Source organism: Amblyraja radiata, chromosome 49 (assembly GCF_010909765.2).
Source record: "Amblyraja radiata isolate CabotCenter1 chromosome 49, sAmbRad1.1.pri, whole genome shotgun sequence".
Lineage (NCBI taxonomy): Eukaryota > Metazoa > Chordata > Chondrichthyes > Rajiformes > Rajidae > Amblyraja > Amblyraja radiata.
In genome coordinates, this window is record NC_046004.1 from 584,394 (window position 1) to 608,312 (window position 23,919).

General features: G+C 48.3%; 1 protein-coding gene across 1 annotated transcript; it reads left to right on the top strand.

The window, feature by feature from the left end:
- The first annotated feature begins 4,766 nt into the window (after positions 1–4,766).
- Positions 4,767–15,544, top strand: LOC116968973 (pancreatic secretory granule membrane major glycoprotein GP2-like). Its single transcript, XM_033015952.1, has 6 exons — positions 4,767–4,862; positions 6,225–6,301; positions 8,913–9,092; positions 14,182–14,323; positions 15,208–15,284; positions 15,414–15,544. Exons 1-6 carry the CDS (start codon positions 4,819–4,821, stop codon positions 15,542–15,544), a joined length of 651 nt encoding a protein of 216 aa, XP_032871843.1. The 5' UTR covers positions 4,767–4,818.
- Positions 15,545–23,919: the final 8,375 nt, after the last annotated feature.

Here is a 23,919-nt window from a genome sequence, read left to right on the forward strand (position 1 = left end):
GTTCCCGAAAGGGAAGTCCAGAACAAGGGGTCACAGTTTAAGGATAAGGGGGAAATCTTTTAGGACCGAGATGAGAAAAACATTTTTCACACAGAGAGTGGTGAATCTGTGGAATTCTCTGCCACAGAAGGTAGTTGAGGCCAGTTCATTGGCTATATTTAAGAGGGAGTTAGATGTGGCCCTTGTGGCTAAAGGGATCAGGGGGTATGGAGAGAAGGCAGGTACAGGATACTGAGTTGGATGATCAGCCATGATCATATTGAATGGCGGTGCTGGCTCGAAGGGCCGAATGGCCTCTACTCCTGCACCTATTTTCTATGTTTCTTTGTCTATGTTTCGCTTGTGTCATGCAGGGCTACCTCCTCCTGTGGTATGTCATTCTGCCACTCCTCCTCCTGGGTGTGCAACATATGCATGGCAGGCTTTTTGGAGGGTTGTGCCCTACCCCTGCGAGTCTGCCATCACTTCTACAACTTTCCTCTGCTTAAAATAACTTTGCAACTATGATTGAGCTCGCCCAGGAGTGACAGAGGTCACATGCTTATGTAAATATTAACCTTTTTTTTCACCCAGTTATTTTCCACCCGGGAGGTCGTACCTTCTACTACCTTCAACCTCCCGTGACCACCTTCAACTAGCATCGCAACTGGCTTTGACAAAAAAATTACCCATTTTTAAAAAGGCTACCTATTTTTAGTCGAGATCAGTTTTGATTTTGTTGAAATAATCGAAGGAACATCGATGAAGCCTCGACTACGCGGAAACCACTTTCGACCATTAGGGAGAGTGACCAAAACCTCCGGGGACCTCACGGAAACCTTGGGTGAGGCGCAAGGTCACCAAAGGTTTCCGTCCAAGTGAGACAGGGGCATAAGTGCTATGTGTTGAAACTATGTTATGTACTATTATATGATTGGGCCAAAGAGTTAAAAACTGACAGCAGTAGATGTACGTGTTCAAAAGGGAACTGCAGATGCTGGAATATCGAAGGTACACAAAATTGCTGGGGAAACTCAGCGGGTGCAGCAGCATCTATGGAGCGAAGGAAATAGGCGACGTTTCGGGCCGAAACCCTTCTTCAGACCAGAAAGTAGATGTACGTTTAGTAACATCCACCTAACTTGTTCCTTCCCTGCTATCATGGTTCAGAATGATTTAAAAAAAACCTGGGAAGCTTTTATTATAAGAAAAAAAACCCATTCATGACATAATTTAATCACGTGATCAACTGACCAGTTGACGCTGGTCATTGTTGGTTTTTAGTCTGTTTGTAGGAGGTTGAAGGGGGTATTGTTCAATGGAGGACCGATTTAACGAAGACAGTTTTCAAATTAGTCGAAGGAGGTTGCTGTCGGTCAACAAAATAGAGAGAGTACAGAGGAGATGGACTAGAATGTTGCCTGGGTTTCAGCACCTAAATTACACAGAAAGGTTGAACAAGTTAGGTCTTTATTCTTTGGAGCGCAGAAGGTTAAGGGGGGACTTGATAGAGATCTTTAAAATGATGAAAGGGATAGACAGAGTTGACGTGGATAAGCTTTTCCCATTGAGAGTAGGGAATATTCAAACAAGAGGACATGACTTGAGATTTAAGGGACAGAAGTTTAGGGGTAACATGGGGGGGAACTTCTTTACTCGGAGAGTGGTAGCTGTGTGGAATGAGCTTCCAGTGGAAGTGGTGGAGGCAGGTTCGATTTTATCATTTAAAAAATAAATTGGACGGGTATATGGACGAGAAAGGAATGGAGGGTTATGGTCTGAATGCAGGTAGATGGGACGAGGGGAAAATAAGTGTTCGGCAAGGACTTGAAGGGCCGAGATGGCCTGTTTTCCATGCTGTAATTGTTATATGGTTATAGGTCGAGGGAGGTTTTCTTCGTGGTCATGGAAGATTTTCAACGTATGCGTGGGAGGTGGTAGGCGGTTGCAGGTCACCTCAAACTTGATAACACTCCTCCGTGCCAGAGTGCCTGAAAACCACCACTATCATCCCGGTGCCCAAGCAGAAAAACATCAACTCTCTCAATGACTACAGGCCCGTTGCTCTTACATCTGTAGTCTCCAAATGCTTTGAAAAGCTGGTCCTAGGTCACCTCAAATTATCTATCCCCCCCTCACTCGACCCACACCAGTAAGTATATAGGGCTAATAGATCTACAGAGGATGCCATAAACACTGTCCTCCATGCTGCACTACAACACCTAGAGGAGAAGGGGTCATATGTCAGGATGCTTTTTGTTGATTACAGCTCAGCTTTTAATACAATCATACCCAGCAAGCTGATCACAAAAATGCTAGACCTTGGCCTCAGCAGTCAACTGTGTCGGTGGATATTGGACTTTCTCAGTGAACGCCCACAGACGGTGAGACTTGGACCCTACACCTCGACATCCCTGACCCTCAGCACAGGAGCACCGCAGGGCTGTGTGCTCAGTCTGCTCCTCTACGCCCTATACACACATGACTGCTTGCCTCATCACCCCGCAAATAGGATCATAAAATTTGCGGACGATACAACCGTGGTGGGGCTCATCTCAAATGGGAACGAGGTCGCCTATAGAGAGGAGGTGCACAGACTTTCTGAGTGGTGTGCTCACAACAATCTCTCTCTGAACACTAAAAAGACAAAGGAGATCATCACTGATTTCAAGCGACATAGAGCGGAGCTCAGGCCACTGGAGATAGGGGGCGAGGAGGTGGAGAGGGTGCCTAGTTTTAAATTTCTGGGGATCAACATCAGTGAGGATCTTAAATGGTCTGTGAACTCTGCTGTAGTTGCAAAAAAAGGCGCAACAGAGACTTAACTTCCTCAGAACACTGAGGAAGGCCCATCTGTCTGCTAAACTGCTGGAGTATTTCTACCGCTGTTCGGTAGAAAGCACACTGACTTACTGCATAACTGCCTGGTTTGGGAATTGTTCAGCAGCTGACAGAGCAGCTCTCCAGAGGGTGATAAAAACTGCCCAGGGTATCATTGGACTCCCCCTGCCCCCTCTGGAGGACATTTACCACTCCAGATGCCGCAGCAGGACCTGTAATATCGTGAAAGACATTACACATCATTGTCACCACCTTTTCACACTGCTGCCCTCAGGAAAAAGGTACAGATCGCTAAAGTCACGCACTGCCAGACTCAAGAACAGCTTTTACCCATCAGCAATCTTGGAACTGAACTCTGTCTCGAGAGCAGGTTATGGGGAAGGAGGGGGGGTGGGAGACAGTGTTAATTTATGTAAATGTGAATCCATGGGTGAGTTTGGGGAGGGAGGGAGTGTAAAAAGTATGAGTATGTGAATGTTTGAAGTTCTTTTAAATGGAGAGACACAGTAATCTCGTTGTATGTGACATATGCAATGACAATAAAGCATTCTGATTCTGATTCTGATCTTTTTTGAGTGGGGCGCAAGGTCACCAGAGGTTTCCGTTCAGGTTTCCTAAGTGGGACAGGGGCATTGGGAGAAACTCTTCCATTAAGGAAAGAAACATCATTAGATAGAGAAACATATTTTGTGAGGCCACTCTTCTGGACCAATCACAAGTACCAGCAGGAAGGTACTGCAACATAATTGGGACGTAACGTTTCCCCCAACCAATCCCAGTCATGCCTTTAGCATCAGGGCACAGCTCCATCTGCAGAATCCCAGACATATTGGCAACTTGCAGGCCATCTGAACAGAAACCTCTCTGTAACCCCTTCCCAGGCTTCGGACTCCCTGGAGCCATTTATGTCACATGGTTCTGCAACTCCTTGCGAATGATGTCAAGCAGGTTTCACAGACCTTTTCACAGACATCTTCCATTTTCCCAAGTACCCAAACCCTGCATATTCACAGTGGGTCTAGTGTAGCTGGAACATGTTTGCCAGTGTGGGCAGGTTATAGAAACATAGAAAATAGGTGCAGGAGGAGGCCATTCAGCCTTTCGAGCCAGCACTGCCATTCATTGTGATCATGACTGATCGGCCCCTATCAATACCCCGTGCCTGCCTTCTCCCCATATCCCTTGACTCCACTAGCCCCTAGAGCTCTATCTAACTCTCTCTTAAATCCATCTAGTGACTTGGCCTCCACTGCCCTCTGTGGCAGGGAATTCCATAAATTCACAACTCTCTGGGTGAAGACATTTTTTCTCACCTCAGTTTTAAATGACCTCCTCTTTATTCTAAGACTGTGTGGCCCCTGGTTCTGGACTTGCCCAACATTGGGAACATTTTTCCTGCATCTAGCTTGTCCAGTCCAGTTATCATTTTATATGTTTCTATAAGATATCCCCTCATCCTTCTAAACTCCAGTGAATACAAGCCTAGTCTTTTCAATCTGTCCTCATATGACAGTCCCGCCATCCCAGGGATCAATCTTGTGAACCTACGCTGCACTGCCTCAATCACAGGAATATCCTTCCTCAAATTAGGAGACCAAAACTGTACACAATACTCCAGATGTGGACCTATTGCAGGCATTTGCGATTAATGCAGATGGTCAAAAAGCTGGAATGAAATATGATGTGGCAATACCAAACATAAACCCAAACCTTGATGTGGTGGTTGAAGGCTACATTTTAGTGCTCCGTATCACTGACTCTAAATCGGAGGTTGGTGGTGCTCCTGGAATGTTGGGTGTGGCTGGAGGAACCAGTCTGAGTGAACGTTGCTCACTTTTACTTTAACACTGATCATCATCATGTCCCTCAGCTGCAGACTCCACAGACTCCACAGACTCCACAGACTCCTCAGACTCCGCAGAGTGTGAAACCCACAGAGTCCTGGATCAGCCCTGGAGGAACTCGGATTGTCATGGAACTTGGTGCAGCGGCCGATGGATGGATGATAGCAATCTGGAGGAAGGGTGGTACAGATTTAGCAGGTAAGCTGATTGCACACTAGTAAGTGAGGGTGAATGTGACGCAGTTAGTGCTGATGCTTGCAACTCCGAGGAACCCAATTCGATCCTGACATCGGGCGACATCTGTGTGGAATTTGCATGGTCTGTCCTGGGTGGGGTTCCCCCTAGTGCTCCAGCATCCAAAATATGTGCTGGTAGCTGGCAAAAGATTCAAAAGAAGCAAAGTCCTGAATGATCTGAATGGTGGCCGATTAGGAAAAGGGGAGATGCAACGAGACCTGGGTGTCATGGTACACCAGTCATTGAAAGTAGGCATGCAGGTGCAGCAGGCAGTGAAGAAAGTGAATGGTATGTTAGCATTCATAGCAAAAGGATTTGAGTATAGGAGCAAGGAGGTTCTACTGCAGTTGTACAGGGTCTTGGTGAGACCACACCTGGAGTATTGCGTACAGTTTTGGTCTCCTAATCTGAGGAAAGACATTCTTGCCATAGAGGGAGTACAGAGAAGGTTCACCAGACTGATTCCTGGGATGGCAGGACTTTCATATGAAGAAAGACTGGATAGACTCGGCTTGTACTCGCTAGAATTTAGAAGATTGAAGGGGGATCTTATAGAAACTTACAAAATTCTTAAGGGGTTGGACAGGCTAGATGCAGGAAGATTGTTCCCAATGTTGGGGAAGTCCAGAACAAGGGGTCACAGTTTAAGGATAAGGGGGAAATCTTTTAGGACCGAGATGAGAAAAACATTTTTCACACAGAGAGTGGTGAATCTGTGGAATTCTCTGCCACAGAAGGTAGTTGAGGCCAGTTCATTGGCTATATTTAAGAGGGAGTTAGATGTGGCCCTTGTGGCTAAAGGGATCAGGGGGTATGGAGAGAAGGCAGGTACAGGATACTGAGTTGGATGATCAGCCTTGATCATATCGAATGGCGGTGCAGGCTCGAAGGGCCGAATGGCCTACTCCTGCACCTATTTTCGATGTTTCTATGTTTCTAAAAGAATCAAAGCAAGGTTCATGATCAAGTGAGGGAATACGTTGCAGTGCGACAGGGAAAATAGGAAAAGGGGCAGCGGACTGAAGGGTTCACGTTCCTGAAGGCTAGTATGATCATGATGGGCTGAATGGCAACCTACTGTTATATATTAAGTAGCTGAAAGAGAATAAGGCATGTTAGGTTGATAGTGTCAGCCCTCATTGTGGAACAGGGAGTAGAATACAGGGAAAGGAAACTCACATTCTGGAGGAAGGGAAGAGAAACTTTGGGAAGGGCAAAAAAGTGTTTCCTGGCACTAGACCAATGTTGCACAGTGCGATGGTATTGATCCCAGTCGCTACTCTTTCACTCAGTCAGGGGCTGACTCTCTGCTTGTTGTTTCAGTTACGACAATGTGACGATTCCTGAGAGTGTGGTTCCACGCTATCGCTGCTCTGGGTGGAGTCCAGGCTGGTTAAATGGTAGGTGTACAAGTATGTACAACTGATGCACTGTGTTGCTTTAGCAAAGGTCAGAGTGATGATCCAGATCTCTACAGCACCACAGATATAATAGAACATTAACAAATACAATGAATTAATAACCGCAACATGCGGTAACTGTAAGAGTGCAAACACCAAAGTCTGTAGTACCTGTACAACCAAAGAGACAGTCGATAGAACATCATGGTTGCTGATGCTAGTGTTGTGCAGTGTTCAAGAGCCTGATAGTTGCTGGGAAGAAGCTGTTCTTGAACCTGGAGGTCGCAGTTTTCAGGCTCCTGTACTTTCTTCCCCATGGTAACAGCAAGATGAGAGCTTGGCCAGGGTGTGGCCTCATCAACACACTTAGAAACATAGAAAATAGGTGCAGGAGTAGGCTATTCGGCCCTTCGAGCCTGCACCGCCATTCAATATGATCATCCAACTCAGTATCCTGTACCTGCCTTCTCTCCATACCCCCTGATCCCTTTAGCCACAAGGGCCACATCTAACTCCCTCTTAAATATAGCCAATGAACTGGCCTCAACTACATTCTGTGGCAGAGAATTCCAGAGATTCACCACTCTCTGTGTAAAAAATGTTTTTCTCATCTCAGTCTCAAAAGATTTCCCCCTTATCCTTAAACTGTGACCCCTTGTTCTGGACTTCCCCAACATCGGGAACAATCTTCCTGCATCTAGCCTGTCCACCCTCTTAAGAATTTTGTAAGTTTCTATAAGGTCCCCCCTCAATCCTCTAAATTCTAGCGAGTACAAGCCGAGTCTATCCAGTCTTTCTTCATATGAAAGTCCTGACATCCCAGGAATCAGTCTGGTGAACCTTCTCTGTACTCCCTCTATGGCAAGAATGTCCTTCCTCAGATTAGGAGACCAAAACTGTTCGCAATACTCCAGGTGTGGTCTCACCAAGACCCTGTACAACTGCAGTAGAACCTCCCTGTTCCTATACTCAAATCCTTTTGCTATGAATGCTAACATACCATTCGCTTTCTTCACTGCCTGCTGCACCTGCATGCCTACTTTCAATGAATGGTGTACCATGACACCCAGGTCTCATTGCATCTCCCCTTTTCCTAATCGGCCACCATTCAGATAATAGTCTACTTTCCTGTTTTTGCCACCAAAGTGGATAACCTCACATTTATCTACATTATACTGCATCTGCCACACATTTGCCCACTCACCCAACCTATCCAAGTCGTAGTTCATAGTTATAACAAGACATCTCTGCTTTAAGTTCATCAAATTAACATTTTGCAAAACCTGATTTTGTTTGTTTTAATATTCTGATTTTATTTTAATAGTTTGGTATATTTTCAATGTTTGTGTCTAAATATGTGTGAAAGTTGAAGCCTTTGTGATGTTTAATAGCCAGTCAGCCTGAAGCTGAGGCAGGTCAGGGGTGGGCAATGTGTGTCCATTCATGAGCCCAGTGACCCACAGGGTGTCAGGGATCAGCTGCTGCTGTGGGGAGTGTGGGTGGGGAGGGTGAGGGCAGCAGCTCACTGCTGACTGTCACTGAGACATGACTGAGGAGACTGAGACTGGGTTGTAATCGCTGTGTTCCACTGGCTCCAGATTCACATTCCCTGCTGCACTGAGGGACAGGGTACATTTTAATATAGATAAATGTGAGGTTATCCACTTTGTCGGCAAAAAACAAGGGGGCAGATTATTATCTCAACGGGGTTAGGTTAGGTCAGGGGGAGGTGCAGCGAGACCTGGGTGTCCTTGTACACTGGTCACTGAAAGTTGGCTTACAGGTACAGATGGCAGTGAAGAAAGCTAATGGACTGTAACATCTGTAAATCTGTAACAAAAATTGCTGGTCGGTGCGATCTCCATATGCGAGCTCCATAGATGCTGCTGCACCCGCTGAGTTTCCCCAGCAATTTTGTGTACCTAAAGCTAATGGAATGTTGGCCTTCATAACAAGAGGATTTCAGTATAGGAGTAAAGAGATTCTTCTGCAGTTGTATAGGGCTCTGGTGAGATCACATCTGGAGTATTGTGTACAGTTTTGGTCTCCTAATTTGAGGAAGGACAACCTTGTGATTGAGGCAGTGCAGTGTAGGTTCACGAGATTGATCACTGGGATGGCGGGACTGTCATATGAGGAAAGATTGAAAAGACTAGGCTGGTATTCACTGGAGTTTAGAAGGATGAGGGGGTTCTTATAGAAACACATAAAATTATAAAAGGACTGGACAAGCTAAATGCAGGAAAAATGTTCCCAATGTTGGGCGAGTCCAGAACCAGGGGCCACCGTCTTAGAATAAAGGGGAGGTCATTTAAGACTGAGGTGAGAAAAAACCTTTTCACCCGGAGAGTTGTGAATTTATGGAATTCCCTGCCACAGAGGGCAGTGGAGGCCAAGTTACTGGATGGATTTAAGAGAGAGTTAGATAGAGCTCTAGGGGCTAGTGGAGTAAAGGGATATGGGGAGAAGGCAGGCACGGGTTATTGATAGGGGACGATCAGCCATGATCATATTGAATGGCGGTGCTGGCTCGAAGGGCTGAATGGCCTCCTCCTGCACCTATTTTCTATGTTTCTATGTTTCTATGTAATGTCTATAAACTTCATTGCAGGTTCCCATCCCAGTGTGGAAGACGGGGAGGTGAACAGGACAGTCTGTTTCCACTGGGTTAATCACGGCGGCAATGATGACACCTGCCCCAGGCATCAGGAGATCAAAATCAAAAAGTGTAGTAGTTATTTTGTGTATTTTCTGAAGCCGATATCTTGGAGTTACAGTGTGTATTGTGCAGGTATGTTGCTCTCCATGTTCATAAAGTGTGGGTGGGGGTGGGGCTTGTGGGGGGGGGGGGGGGGGGAGGGGGTGTGAGTGGGGGTGGGGGGGTGGGAGGGGGTGAATTCTGGGAGGTCCCGAGCCATCGGCCCACACAAAGGGCTGAATGTTGCAGTCTGTGGTCAGCGCTCCCCTCACTCACATCTCCCTCTCCCACAGTCTGAACAAGCTGTTAGGTCTGGACCTCGCCTTCCTGGAGTGACCTGTGACCTATGACTCCCACCCCCACTCCCTGTCCCCTTCCCTATGACTGACGTGTGACCCGTCCACAGTCGGGGTCATAGAAACATAGAAAATAGGTGCAGGAGGAGGCCATTCGGCCCTTCGAGCCTGCACCGCCATTCATTGTGATCATGGCTGATCGTCCCCTATCAATAACCCGTGCCTGCCTTCTCCCCATATCCCTTGACTCCACTAGCCCCTAGAGCTCTATCTAACTCTCTCTTAAATCCATCAAGTAACTTGGCCTCCACTGCCCTCTGTGGCAGGGAATTCCACAAATTCACAACTCTCTGGTGAAAAAGTTTTTTCTCACCTCAGTCTTAAATGACCTCCCCTTGATTCTAAGACTGTGGCCCCTGGTTCTGGACTCGCCCAACATTGGGAACATTTTTCCTGCATCTAGCTTGTCCAGTCCTTTTATAATTATATATGTTTCTATAAGAACCCCCTCATCCTTCTAAACTCCAGTGAATACAAGCCTAGTCTTTTCAATCTTTCCTCGTATGACAGTCCCACCATCCCAGGGATCAATCTCGTGAAACTACGCTGCACTGCCTCAATCACAAGGATGTCCTTCCTCAAATTAGGAGACCAAAACTGTACACAATACTCCAGATGTGGTCTCACCAGAGCCCTATACAACTGCAGAAGAACCTCTTTACTCCTATACTGAAATCCTCTTGTTATGAAGGCCAACATTCGATTAGCTTTCTTCACTGCCTGCTGTACCTGCACGTCAACTTTCAGTGACCGGTGTACAAGGATGCCCAGGTCTCGCTGCACCTGGGTCCCATACTCCAACTAGAATACCTGGACCAATGCCCTGTCCACTCCCACCCCCGGTACTGTTGCTCACCCACCAGGTGAACTGCTTCTGTCTGCCATGGTCACCCCTCCGCACCCACCTTACTGTTGCCCCCCCCCCCCCCCTCCCCCCCCCCCACACCCCCCCCCCACACGCACATAGTGAACTGCCGGTGTCTGCCATGGTCAACCCTCCCCTGGCCCCACAATGAACAGCACAGCCCACACATATACACTGTGGCTGAGGGTGACCACTGAAGCTGGGCAGGATGTCCCATGCAGAGAACCTGGCTCGTATCCAACCTGCCCCCACCACCTGACCACGGATCACCAATCTGAGCCCCCTACCCCTGCATCCTGATTTGTCACAGCCCTTTGCGCTGACGGCTCCTTTCATTGTTCCATTGTAAGTACAAGTTCCCCCAGGACAGAGCGGCCCCACGCCCCCCTCCCGGCTATCAACCCCCTCATCCATTCCCCTGTCCTTCCCACTCATAGAAACATAGAAAATAGGTGCAGGAGTAGGCCATTCGTCGCTTCGAGCCTGCACCGCCATTCAATATGATCATGGCTGATCATCCAACTCACTATCCTGTACCTGCCTTCTCTCCATACCCCCTGATCCCTTTAACCACAAGGGCCACATCTAACTCCATCTTAAATTTAGCCAATGAACTGGCCTCAACTACCTTCTGTGGCAGAGAATTCCACAGATTTACCACTCTCTGTGTGAAAAATGTTTTTCTCATCTCGGTCCTAAAAGATTTCCCCCTTATCCTTAAACTGTGACCCCTTGTCCTGGACTTACCCAACATCGGGAACAATCTTCCTGCATCTAGCCTGTCAAACCCCTTAAGAATTTTGTAAGTTTCTATAAGATCCCCCCTCAATCTTCTAAATTCTAGCGAGTACAAGCCGAGTCTATCCAGTCTTTCTTCATATGAAAGTCCTGACATCCCAGGAATTAGTCTGGTGAACCTTCTCTGTACTCCCTCTATGGCAAGAATGTCTTTCCTCAGATTAGGAGACCAAAACTGTACACAATACCCCAGGTGCGGTCTCACCAAGACCCTGTACCACTGCAGTAGAACCTCCCTGCTCCTATACTCAAATCCTTTTGCTATGATCCTACCTTCTGTCGCACTGCCCCCCCCCCCCCTCCAGGCGTTGAATACCCCACGCAGACCTCCCCCCCAGCCGGCCATTTCATGCCGTCACTGCCACCCCCATCCCCCTCTCCACTCGAGAAATTCCAACCCCTCCCAGCCGAACCACTGTCTCCCCACTCCCCCTCCCACAATCACACACACTCCACTCCCCCTCCCACAATCACACACACTCCACTCCCCCTCCCACAATCACACACACTCCACTCCCCCCCCCCCCCCACTGCCCCCCCCCCTCACAGCCGCCACGATGGAGCGGGGAGAAGCAGGAATGACTGGGGTGGGAGACTTGAACATGAAGCACATTGGTGGGATACAGAGCCTGTAACATTGGCCCACAGAATGAGCCAACCGGTTGACACCATTACTACTCTGATCCCATTCTCCCCACATTCCCATCAACTGCCCCCAAACTCCAGCACGAATCCAGACACTTGGGGCAATGCGCAGTGGCCAAGCAACATGCTGGTGTTTGGCACATGAGAGGCAAACCAAACAGCTGGGGGAAGCAAGTGGTCACCAGATCGTGCAGCCTCCACTAGACAGCACTAGAAGCTGGGATAAGATCGGAGATTAGGAGCTGAGGCCACTGTGTGACGGTAGTCTCACCGCCTGGGTCACTGTGTGACAGCAACAGTCTCACCGCCTGGGTCACTGTGTGACAGCAGCAGTCTCACAGGCTGGGTCACTGTGTGACAGCAACAGTCTCACCGTCTGGGTCACTGTGTGACAGCAACAGTCTAACCGGCTGGTTCACTGTGTGACAGCAGTCTCACCGGCTGGGTCACTGTGTGACAGTGGTCTCGCCGACGGGGTCACTGAGTGACAGTGGTCTCACCGGCTGGGTCACTGTGTGACAGCAGTCTCACCGGCTGGGTCACTGTGTGACAGCAACAGTCTCACCGTCTGGGTCACTGTGTGACAGTGGTCTCACCGGCTGGGTCACTGTGTGACAGCAGTCTCACCGGCTGGGTCACTGTGTGACAGCAACAGTCTCGCCGTCTGGGTCACTGTGTGACAGTGGTCTCACCGGCTGGGTCACTGTGTGACAGCAGTCTCACCGGCTGGGTCACTGTGTGACAGCAGTCTCACCGGCTGGGTCACTGTGTGACAGTGGTCTCGCCGACGGGGTCACTGAGTGACAGTGGTCTCACCGGCTGGGTCACTGTGTGACAGCAGTCTCACCGGCTGGGTCACTGTGTGACAGCAACAGTCTCACCGTCTGGGTCACTGTGTGACAGTGGTCTCACCGGCTGGGTCACTGTGTGACAGCAGTCTCACCGGCTGGGTCACTGTGTGACAGCAACAGTCTCGCCGTCTGGGTCACTGTGTGACAGTGGTCTCACCGGCTGGGTCACTGTGTGACAGCAGTCTCACCGGCTGGGTCACTGTGTGACAGTGGTCTCGCCGACGGGGTCACTGTGTGACAGTGGTCTCACCGGCTGGGTCACTGTGTGACAGCAGTCTCACCGGCTGGGTCACTGTGTGACAGCAACAGTCTAACCGGCTGGTTCACTGTGTGACAGCAACAGTCTCACCAGCTGTGACTGCAACTGGGAGGAGGCACAGACCTGACTGTCGGGCAGCAGACTTATTTCATTGAAAGACATCAGGCTTCAAAAGTGGTTCATCCATCCCCTGAGGGAAGAGGAGAAAAGGGAAGGGTTAGAAGTGGAGTGAAATGGAGGGGTGTTAGTAAACGATGAGAGTGGAGGAGAGACAGGGGGGTGCCGGGGAGAGATGGGTGGCAATATTCAGGCATGAACATGATGACAGCACATATTAGACACAATGTGCTGGAGTAACTCAGCAATTCAAGCAGAGTTTCTGGAGAACATGAATTTGTGACATTTCTGGTGAGGATCTTTCTTCAAAAGGATCCTGGCCTGATGTGTCACCCATCCATGGTCACCAGAGATGCTACCTGACCTGCTGAGTTACTCCAGCACTTTGTGCTTTTTTTGTGAACCAACATCTGTAGTTCCTTGTATCTCGGACAACACATTATTAACCAACTGTTCGTGGAAACATAGTTCTTCAGTAACTGGTTGCTGGACTCCCCACATTACAACAGTAGCCAAACTCCTCGTGCAGTTCACTAACACACTCCAGTGCAGCCAGTGAGTTTCACTGGTGATATATAAATGCAAGATTTACTGTATCATAGAAACATAGAAACATAGAGAATAGGTGCAGGAGTAGGCCATTCGGCCCTTCGAGCCTGCACCGCCATTCAATATGATCATGGCTGATCATCCAACTCAGTATCCTGTATATCTGCCTTCTCTCCATCCCTTTAGCCACAATGGCCACATCTAACTCCCTCTTAAATATAGCCAATAACTGGCCTCAACTATACCTGTGGCAGAGAATTCCAGAGATTCACCACTCTCTGTATAAAAAATGTTTTTCTCATCTCAGGTCCTAAAAGATTTCCCCTTTATCCTTAAACTGTGACCCCTTGTTCTGGACTTCCCCAACATCAGGAACAATCTTCCTGCATCTAGCCTGTTCAACCCCTTAAGAATTTTGTAAGTTTCTATAAGATAGCCCCTCAATCTTCTAAATTCTAGCATGTACAAGCCGAGTCTATCCAGTCTTTCTTCATATGAAAGACAAATCATACCAATATATCTGCCACAGCAGGTTAGCAGATGGGAGACAGCAATGGGGGAACGGTTTGAAATGGAACGTGTGTGAGGCTTTTATTTAGGGTGGTCTATCTGCGCTTGGAGAATAAAACTGAGGTTGGTCTGCTCCAAGAACGGTGAAAGTGCAGCTGGGTGTATCAGAGGCTGTGTGAAGGCAAGTGGACGTTACACTAACACTGACCATCATCTTGTATCCCACCCACAGACTCCGTACACAGTGACCCATGTGTAAATCACACCGTCCTGGATCAGCCCTGGAGGAGCACGAATTGTACCAACACTCAGTGCACAAATGGCAAAATGAAGTCTGATAAAAACCTTGCTGAAGCATGGTACAGATTCAACAGGTATTTGTGAGGAAATAATTCCATCAAACTCAGTCAGTGAGGGAGGAGGAGGGGTGAGGACATGATGGAAGATCGGGTCGTCAGTTATCACAGAGAGGCAGTGAGTAAAAACTGGGATGTGGAGCTCTCAAATTCTGTTCCGTGAGAGACGAGGAGGATAGGGGCCGAGATTCAACGGGATATCAGGGCTCGAAATTAGCGGTTGCCTGGGTGCCATTGACCACCCAAAGTGCCGGGCAACCTAAACACTGAGTCATTTTGCCCGGCTTGGCAATCAAATACTGGTTTAAACCGATAGACACAAAAAACTGGAGTAACTCCGCGGGTCAGGCAGCATCTCTGGAGAATAGGAACATGACGTTTCGTGTCGGCAGCGGCTGTGTATAGCGGGACAAATATACTAGGTGCGTGGTGACAAAGGGTCGGTGCGAATGACGGGTCCCGAACAGCGGCAACAGCGGCCATGACAGCGGCACCACCGCCTCCTCCTCCCGCCCCCCGCCCGGCTGAAGGAGACCTCCCTCTCCCTCCCTCCCTCCTCCCGGCCTCGGCGTGCGAGAGGGGTTGTTTTGAAAAGCGCCGTTGGCGGATTTGCAAGCAGCGGTCGTTGTCGCCCTGATAACGGCTGCTGCTTGCCAATCCGCCAATGGCGCTTTCAAAACAACCCCTCTCGCACGCCGAGGCCGGGAGGGAGGGAGAGAGATATGGAGAGAGAGAGAGAGAGGGAGTGAGTGAGGGAGAGAGAGAGGGAGAGAGGGAGAGAGATAGAGACCTCCTTCCACTCTCTCTCTCCCCCTCTCTCTCTCCCCCTCTCTCCCCCCCTCTCCCTCTCCCTCCCCCCCCCCCCCCCAGTTCTTGGGCTGACTCTCTGATTGTTGTTTCAGTTCTGGTGGATGGAAGATTCCGGAGACTACTATTCGAGCGAATCACTGCTCCGGGAAGAAATCAGGCTGGTTAAACGGTAGGGTTAGAGTTTGCTACTTTGGGGCTTAGCTTTTGTCAGGGAGGGTCAGACTGATGACTACGATCACTTCAGAGGGCCCTCCACATGGACAATGAACCCAAACTCCCTGAAAGTTTCTCCCCACAGTCTCTCAGCCCTGGATCTTCATGGAGTCAGGTGACAGAGCTCCAGCTCCCTGTTTCCCGGTATCGGGCCGTCGATCGGTCGGCTGCTGTCCCCACTACAGACGAGACCTGGAGCAGTTTCAGCTGCTCTAATCATAGAAAACATAGAAAATAGGTGCAGGAGTAGGCCATTCGGCCCTTCGAGCCTGCACCGCCAATATCCCATCCAATATCCCATACCTGCCTTCTCTCCATAACCCCTGATCCCTTTAGCCACAAGGGCCACATCTAACTCCCTCTAAAATATAGCCAATATTCTTCCATTCTCTGCCTCTTCATTTTTTTGGCTTAACATAGAAACATAGAAAATAGGTGCAGGAGTAGGCCATTCGGCCCTTCGAGCCTGCACTGCCATTCAATATCATGGCTCAGTATCAAACTCAGTATCCCGTACCTGCCTTCTCTCCATACCCCCCTGATCCCTTTAGCCACAAGGGCCACATCTAACTCCCTCTTAAATATAGCCAATGAACTGGCCTCAACTACCTTCTGTGGCAGAGAATTCCACAGATTCACCACTTTATGTGTGAACATTTTTTTTTCTCATCTCGGTCCTAAAAGACTTCCCCTTTATCCTTAAACTGTGACCCCTTGTTCTGGACTTCCCCAACATCGGGAACAATCTTCCTGCATCTAGCCTGTCCAACCACTTAAGAATTTTGTAAGTTTCTATAAGATCCTCCCTCAATCTTCTAAATTCTAGCGAGTCTATCCAGTCTTTCTTCATATTAAAGTTCTGACATCCCAGGAATCAGTCTGGTGAACCTTCTCTGTACTCCCTCTATGGTAAGAATGTCCTTCTTCAGATTAGGAGACCAAAACTGTACACAATACTCCACGACTGACACTCACAGTTCATAAATTAATCAGGTCACATTGAACGAGTCATACAACGCAGAAACAAATCATTTGGCCCAACTCCTCCATACCGAACAAGATGCCAAAACAAAGCCAGTCCCATTTGGCCCATATCCCTTGAAATCTTTCCTATCCATGTACCTGCCTTAATGTATTTTAAATATTGTTGTGGTACCTGCCCCAACTCCATCTTCTGACGGCTCGTTCCATGTTCCCACCACCCTGTGTGTTGAAACTGTTCCCCCTCCGGTTGCTATTAAATTTGAGGAAGAACATCCTTGTGTTTGAGGCAGTGCTTGAGGCAGTTCACGAGATTGATCCCTGGGATGGCGGGACTGTCATATGACGAAAGATTGAAAAGACTAGGCTTGTATTCACTGGAGTTTAGAAGGACGAGGGGCAATCTTATAGAAACATATAAAATTATAAAAGGACTGGACAAGCTAGATGCAGGAAAAATGTTCCAAACGTTGGGCGAGTCCAGAACCAGGGGCCACAGTCTTAGAATAAAGGGGAGGCCATTTAAGACTGAGGTGAGAAAAAATGTTTTCACCCAGAGAGTGGTGAATTTATGGAATTCCCTGCCACAGAGGGCAGTGGAGGCCAAGTCACTGGATTAGATTAGATTAGATATAATTTATTGCCACACAGCCAGGCTGGTGGAAATTTGGGTTGTCTGCAGCGATACAATAATAAAGAACACACAACCACAATAAAACTGTAACACAAACATCCACCACAGCATTCATCACTGTGGTGGAAGGCACAACATTTGGCCAGTCCTCCTCCATTTCCCCCCCGTGGTCAGGACCAGAGTCCAGAGTCAGTCCAGGATCGGCTCTTCCTCACCGGAGACCGCGGCTTTAAGTTGTTGTAGGCCGCAGACCGGCGGTCAAGATTTAAGTCCCTGCCGCAGCCAGAAGCACCGTAGACTGCAGGGCCGGCGGTCGAAGCTCCCCTCCAGGGGTGATGGTAAGTCCATGCCGGACCCGCGGTAGAAGTCGGCCGCGGGCCGGCAGTGATGGCTTCTTCTTCCCCCGGGTCCCCAACGTGAGATCCCGGGCTGTAGACGCCGCACCAGCTGGAGCTCTGCAGACCGTGGCTTCAGGCTGCCACTTCAGGTTGCCGGCTGCCCCGGGCCAGCGAAACGGAGCGCTCCCCTCCAGCGAGCCCCAGCGAGGGCTCACCCGCTCCACGCCGAGAGTCCACGCTGCGCCCGCCGCTGAAGCCCCGGGCGCGTCTCCGGGAAAGGCCGCGTCGATCCTTGATGTTAGGCCACGGGGGAGGCGACCTGGAAAAACTCGCCTCTCCGTGGAGGAGGCGACCGAAGCGGTTCCCCCTTACCCCCCACACCACCCCCCACACAAAACACACAAAGAAACATTAAATACAGACATTAAAACATACTAAAAAAATAAAAAAAAGTTGAAAAACTGACGAGCTGCATGACATGGCCGCTGCCAGAGCAGCGCCCCCTCCGGATGGATTTAAGAGAGAGTTAGATAGAGCTCTAGGGGCTAGTGGAGTCAAGGGATATGGGGAGAAGGCAGGCACGGGTTATTGATAGGAGACGACTAGCCATGATCACAATGAATGGTGGTGCTGGCTCGAAGGGCCGAATGGCCTCCTCCTGCACCTATTTTCTACGTTTCTATGTTTCTCTGACACCCCCGATCTACCCTTCTCCCTCTCCAATTGTAGATTAAACCTGACCATGTTATGGTCACTGCCTCCTAATGGCTCATTAACCTCGAGGTCCTTTATCAAATCATAGATGAGGCATGGTGGTCATCGTGGATGAGTTGGGTCGAAGGGCCTGCTTCTGTGCTGTATGACTCTAATTGGGACTTATTACTCCATATATAGATTGCTGTGCGCAATTCAATACCTTCCCAAACGATATATCAATGCCATGAATGTTTGCAAACTGCGTCAGTAAAACATGCGAGTGCTTGTTGTTCTGGACCCAGACGCTCAGAATCAAGTTCTTGTAGAATCTTCCCTGTAGTCCTTCACCACTCAAAATGTTCACTGTTTTTGCAAGGCGGTGAAATGTCTCTGAATTTCACTGAAAAATAAAGGCTTTTGATATCTTTATCAGGTGGTCAGCCTGGAGTGTAGCTTCATTGACACAAACTAGACTTCCCACTTTAGATTTCATCTACACTTCATGCTGCCTCGAAGAAGCAGCCTACACCATTAAAGACATAGAAACATAGAAATATAGAAAATAGGTGCAGGAGTAGAGGCCATTCGGCCCTTCGAGCCTGCACCGCCATTCAATATGATCATGGCTGATCATCCAACTCAGTATCCTGTACCTGCCTTCTCTCCATACACCCTGATCCCTTTAGCCACAAGGGCCACATCTAACTCCCTCTTAAATATAGCCAATGAACTGGTCTCAACTACCTTCTGTGGCAGAGAATTCCACAGATTCATCCACTCTGTGTAAAAAATGTTTTTCTCATCTCAGTCCCAAAAGATTTCCCCTTTATCCTTAAACTGTGACCCCTTGGTCTGGACTTCCCCAACATCAGGAACAAACTTCCTGCATCTAGCCTGTCGAACCCCTTAAGAATTTTGTAAGTTTCTATAAGATCCTCCCTCAATCCTCTAAATTCTAGCGAGTACAAGCCGACTCTATCCAGTCTTTCTTCATATGAAAGTCCTGCCATCCCAGGAATCAGTCTAGTGAACCTTCTCTGTACTCCCTCTATGGCACGAATGTCTTTCCTCAGATTAGGAGACCAAAAGATATCCCACCTGGTCATTCTTCCACCTCCGTGCTCCCGATGGGAAGAAGGCACAGACGATTGTAAACGCCCATCACCAGACTTCTTTGTCTCTGTTATCAGGATTCTGCACAGTCCTTCCATAACCTTGGGAACTGTCTGATGCACCTCCACCCCATTGTGTACATTGAATTTTGTCTCTGGAACTAATGTGTTACAATGTCTTCACTCTGTATCTTCCCCTTTGGTCAACCTGTTGTGCATGAGTTTGAGTTGAATGTATTCATTGATAGTTTTATCGTATCTGATTGGATGGCATGCAAAACAAATGACAATAATAAACCTAAGGGCCTGTCCTACGAGCATGCGACTCCATGTGGCAAGCGCGACCTAAAGGGCTGGTCCCACCAGCATGCGACTCCATGCGGCAAGCGCGACCAAAAGGGCTGGTCCCACCAGCATGCGACTCCATGTGGCAAGCACGACCTAATGTGGTCGCTTCAGCCGTACGACCTCGCGGGGCCGGTCCCACTTCGATCGCCAGAGCCGTATGGAGTTGAACGGAGCTGGTCCTGACGTTGCGCCGGGCTAAAAAAAACTGACCGCGTTCAAAAATTCTGCGCGGCAACGGCCTGCCGGCCCACAGCCGCCTCGACACCGTACGTCACGTGCGAACTTCCCGCGGACTTCGCTCGAACTTCATGTCACTCACTCGACCTCCGCGCGGCCCCCGCTTCTGGTTTGGTCGCGCTTGCCGCATGCAGGCGCATGCTGGTGGGACAGGCCCTTTAGGTCATGCTTGCCGCATGCTCGTGGGACAGGCCCTTTAACCTAAATGAAAACAAATCAGGCGCAGGTCTTGTTAACCAATTAACAAGGCTAATTAACTGACTAATTCACTCGTGTTTGGTTGTGGGAGGAAACTGGAGCACCCAGAGAAAACCCACACGGCCACAGGAAGATGTTGCAAACTCTACTCAGACAGTCCCCCAGGTGAGGACATAACCCAGGTGTCTGGTGCTGTGAGGCAGTGGCTGCACCAGCTGCACCACTGTGGGACCAGGTATATTTTGCAATGATTATAAACCTCATTCCAGGTTCCCATCCAAGTGTAAACGAGGGAGAGGTGACCAGGACAGTATGTTTCAAAGAGGCTGCAACCCCCCCGCGAATGAAACAGCCGGGAAAAGAAAGGCCAGGAATGCAAACACCGCAAATGCAAACATGGGGAGTGGAAACGCCGGGTGCAGCATCAAACTGGACATCCGGGTTAAAAACTGCAGCAGTTACTTTGTGTACCAGTTGAAGCCAACACCCAGTGACCAGACTGTGTATTGTACAGGTACGTGGCTGTTACATATTGACAAGAGATGTGAGGGGTTGTGTGGAAACTCTGGGCTGTCCTGACTCACTAATACAACAGACCCCACTCGCAGTCAGTGATCACTTTACTCGGTTCCCCCGCACACTGTCTGAAGTAAGCTGTCCATTGTAAGGCTCTGTACCTAGTTATCGGCCTTTTTGTTTGTGACAAGAACAAATGCTAAAAGCTTGGACTCTTTAATAAAAATGAGGTTGGACTTTATCTACACAAGTACAGACCCTTCTGCACACACCTGCACTGGCCGTGAAGCTCATTTGAAATATATCCTTCCATTCTCTGCCTCTTTGTGTTTTTGGCTTAACATAGAAACATAGAAACATAGAAAATAGGCGCAGGAGTAGGCCATTCGGCCCTTCGAGCCTGCACCGCCATTCAATATGATCATGGCTTATCATCCAACTCAGTATCCTGTACCTGCCTTCTCTCCATACCCCCTGATCCCTTTAGCCACAAGGGCCACATCTAACTACCTCTTAAATATAGCCAATGAACTGGCCTCAACTACCTTCTGTGGCAGAGAATTCCACAGATTCACCACTCTCTGTGTAAAAAATGTTTTTCTCATCTCGGTCCTAAAAGATTTCCCCTTTATCCTTAAACTGTGACCCCTTGTTCTGGACTTCCCCAACATCGGGAACAATCTTCCTGCATCTAGCCTGTTAAGAATTTTGTAAGTTTCTATAAGATCCCCCCTCAATCTTCTAAATTCTAGCGAGTACAAGCCAAGTCTATCCAGTCTTTCTTCATATGAAAGTCCTGACATCCCAGGAATCAGTCTGGTGAACCTTCTCTGTACTCCCTCTATGGCAAGAATGTCCTTCCTCAGATTAGGAGACCAAAACTGTACGCAACACTCCAGGTGTGGTCTCACCAAGACCCTGTAAACATAGAAACATAGAAACATAGAAATTAGGTGCAGGAGTAGGCCATTCGGCCCTTCGAGCCTGCACCGCCAATCAATATGATCATGGCTGATCATCCAACTCAGTATCCCGTACCTGCCTTCTCTCCATACCCTCTGATCCCCTTAGCCACAAGGGCCACATCTAACTCCCTCTTAAATATAGCCAATGAACTGGCCTCGACTACCCTCTGTGGCAGGTAGTTCCAGAGATTCACCACTCTCTGTGTGAAAAAAGTTCTTCTCATCTCGGTTTTAAAGGATTTCCCCCTTATCCTTAAGCTGTGACCCCTTGTCCTGGACTTCCCCAACATCGGGAGCAATCTTCCTGCATCTAGCCTGTCCAACCCCTTAAGAATTTTGTAAGTTTCTATAAGATCCCCTCTCAATCTCCTAAATTCTAGAGAGTATAAACCAAGTCTATCCAGTCTTTCTTCATAAGACAGTCCTGACATCCCAGGAATCAGTCTGGTGAACCTTCTCTGCACTCCCTCTATGGCAATAATGTTCTTCCTCAGATTTGGAGACCAAACTGTACGCAATACTCCAGGTGTGGTCTCACCAAGACCCTGTACAACTGCAGTAGAACCTCCCTGCTCCTATACTCAAATCCTTTTGCTATGAAAGCTAACATACCATTCGCTTTCTTCACTGCCTGCTGCACCTGCATGCCCACATTCAATGACTGGTGTACCATGACACCCAGGTCTCGCTGCATCTCCCCTTTTCCTAGTCGGCCACCATTTAGATAATAGTCTGCTTTCCTGTTTTTGCCACCAAAATGGATAACCTCACATTTATCCACATTATACTGCATCTGCCAAACATTTGCCCACTCACCCAGCCTATCCAAGTCACCTTGCAGTCTCCTAGCATCCTCCTCACAGCTAACACTGCCCCCCAGCTTAGTGTCATCCGCAAACTTGGAGACATTGCCTTCAATTCCCTCATCCAGATCATTAATATATATTGTAAATAGCTGGGGTCCCAGCACTGAGCCTTGCGGTACCCCACTAGTCACTGCCTGCCATTGTGAAAAGGACCCGTTTACTCCTACTCTTTGCTTCCTGTTTGCCAGCCAGTTCTCTATCCACATCAATACTGAACCCCCAATGCCGTGTGCTTTAAGTTTGTAAACTAATCTCTTATGTGGGACCTTGTCGAAAGCCTTCTGGAAGTCCAGATACACCACATCCACTGGTTCTCCCCTATCCACGCTACTAGTTACATCCTCGAAAAATTCTATAAGATTCGTCAGACATGATTTACCTTTTGTAAATCCATGCTGACTTTGTCCAATGATTCTCACCACTTTCAAATGTGCTGCTATCCCATCTTTAATAACTGACTCTAGCAGTTTCCCCACTACCGATGTTAGACTAACTGGTCTGTAATTCCCCGTTTTCTCTCTCCCTCCCTTCTTAAAAAGTGGGGTTACGTTTGCTACCCGCCAATCCTCAGGAACTACTCCAGAATCTAAAGAGTTTTGAAAGATTATTACTAATGCATCCACTATTTCTGGAGCTACTTCCTTAAGTACTCTGGGATGCAGCCTATCTGGCCCTGGGGATTTATCGGCCTTTAATCCATTAATTTACCCAACACCACTTCCCGGCTAACCTGGATTTCACTCAATTCCTCCAACTCCTTTGACCCGCGGTCCACTGCTATTTCCGGCAGATTATTTATGTCTTCCTTAGTGAAGACGGAACCAAGTAGTTATTCAATTGGTCCGCCATATCCTTGTTCCCCATGATCAACTCACCCCGTTTCTGACTGCAAGGGACCTACATTTGTTTTAACTAATCTCTTTCTTTTCACATATCTATAAAACTTTTGCAGTCAGTTTTTATGTTCCCTGCCAGTTTTCTTTCATAATCTATTTTTCCTTTCCTAATTAAGCCCTTTGTCCTCCTCTGCTGGTCTCTGAATTTCCCCCAGTCCTCCGGTATGCTGCTTTTTCTGGCTAATTTGTACGCATCATCCTTCGCTTTGATACTATCCCTGATTTCCCTTGTTATCCACGGATGCACTACCTTCCCTGATTATTCTTTTGCCAAACTGGGATGAACAATTTTTGTAGTTCATCCATGCAGTCTTTAAATGTCTTCCATTGTATATTCACCGTCAACCCTTTTAGAATTAATTGCCAGTCAATCTTGGCCAATTCACGTCTCATACCCTCAAAGTTACCTTTCTTTAAGTTCAGAACCATTGTTTCTGAATTAACAATGTCACTCTCCATCCTAATGAAGAACTCAACCATATTATGGTCACTCTTGCCCAAGGGGGCACGTACAACAAGACTGCTAACTAACCCTTCCTCATTACTCAATACCCAGTCTAAAATAGCCTGCTCTCTCGTTGGTTCCTCTACATGTTGATTTAGATAACTATCCCGCATACATTCCAAAAAATCCTCTTCCTCAGCATCCCTGCCAATTTGATTCACCCAATCTATATGTAGATTGAAGTCACCCATTATAACGGTTTTGCCTTTGTCGCACGCATTTCTAATTTCCTGTTTGATACCATCTCCAACTTCACTACTACTGTTAGGTGGCCTGTACACAACACCCACCAGCGTGTT

What these genes read in the sequence shown, in the direction of transcription:
- LOC116968973 (XM_033015952.1), top strand. Translation starts at nt 4,819, where the DNA reads ATGGATGATAGCAATCTGGAGGAAGGGTGGTACAGATTTAGCAG. An exon ending in TTACAGTGTGTATTGTGCAG is followed by an intron (nt 9,093 to 14,181) that starts GTATGTTGCTCT and finishes TCCCACCCACAG; the next exon opens with ACTCCGTACACAGTGACCCA. An exon ending in GCATGGTACAGATTCAACAG is followed by an intron (nt 14,324 to 15,207) that starts GTATTTGTGAGG and finishes TTGTTGTTTCAG; the next exon opens with TTCTGGTGGATGGAAGATTC.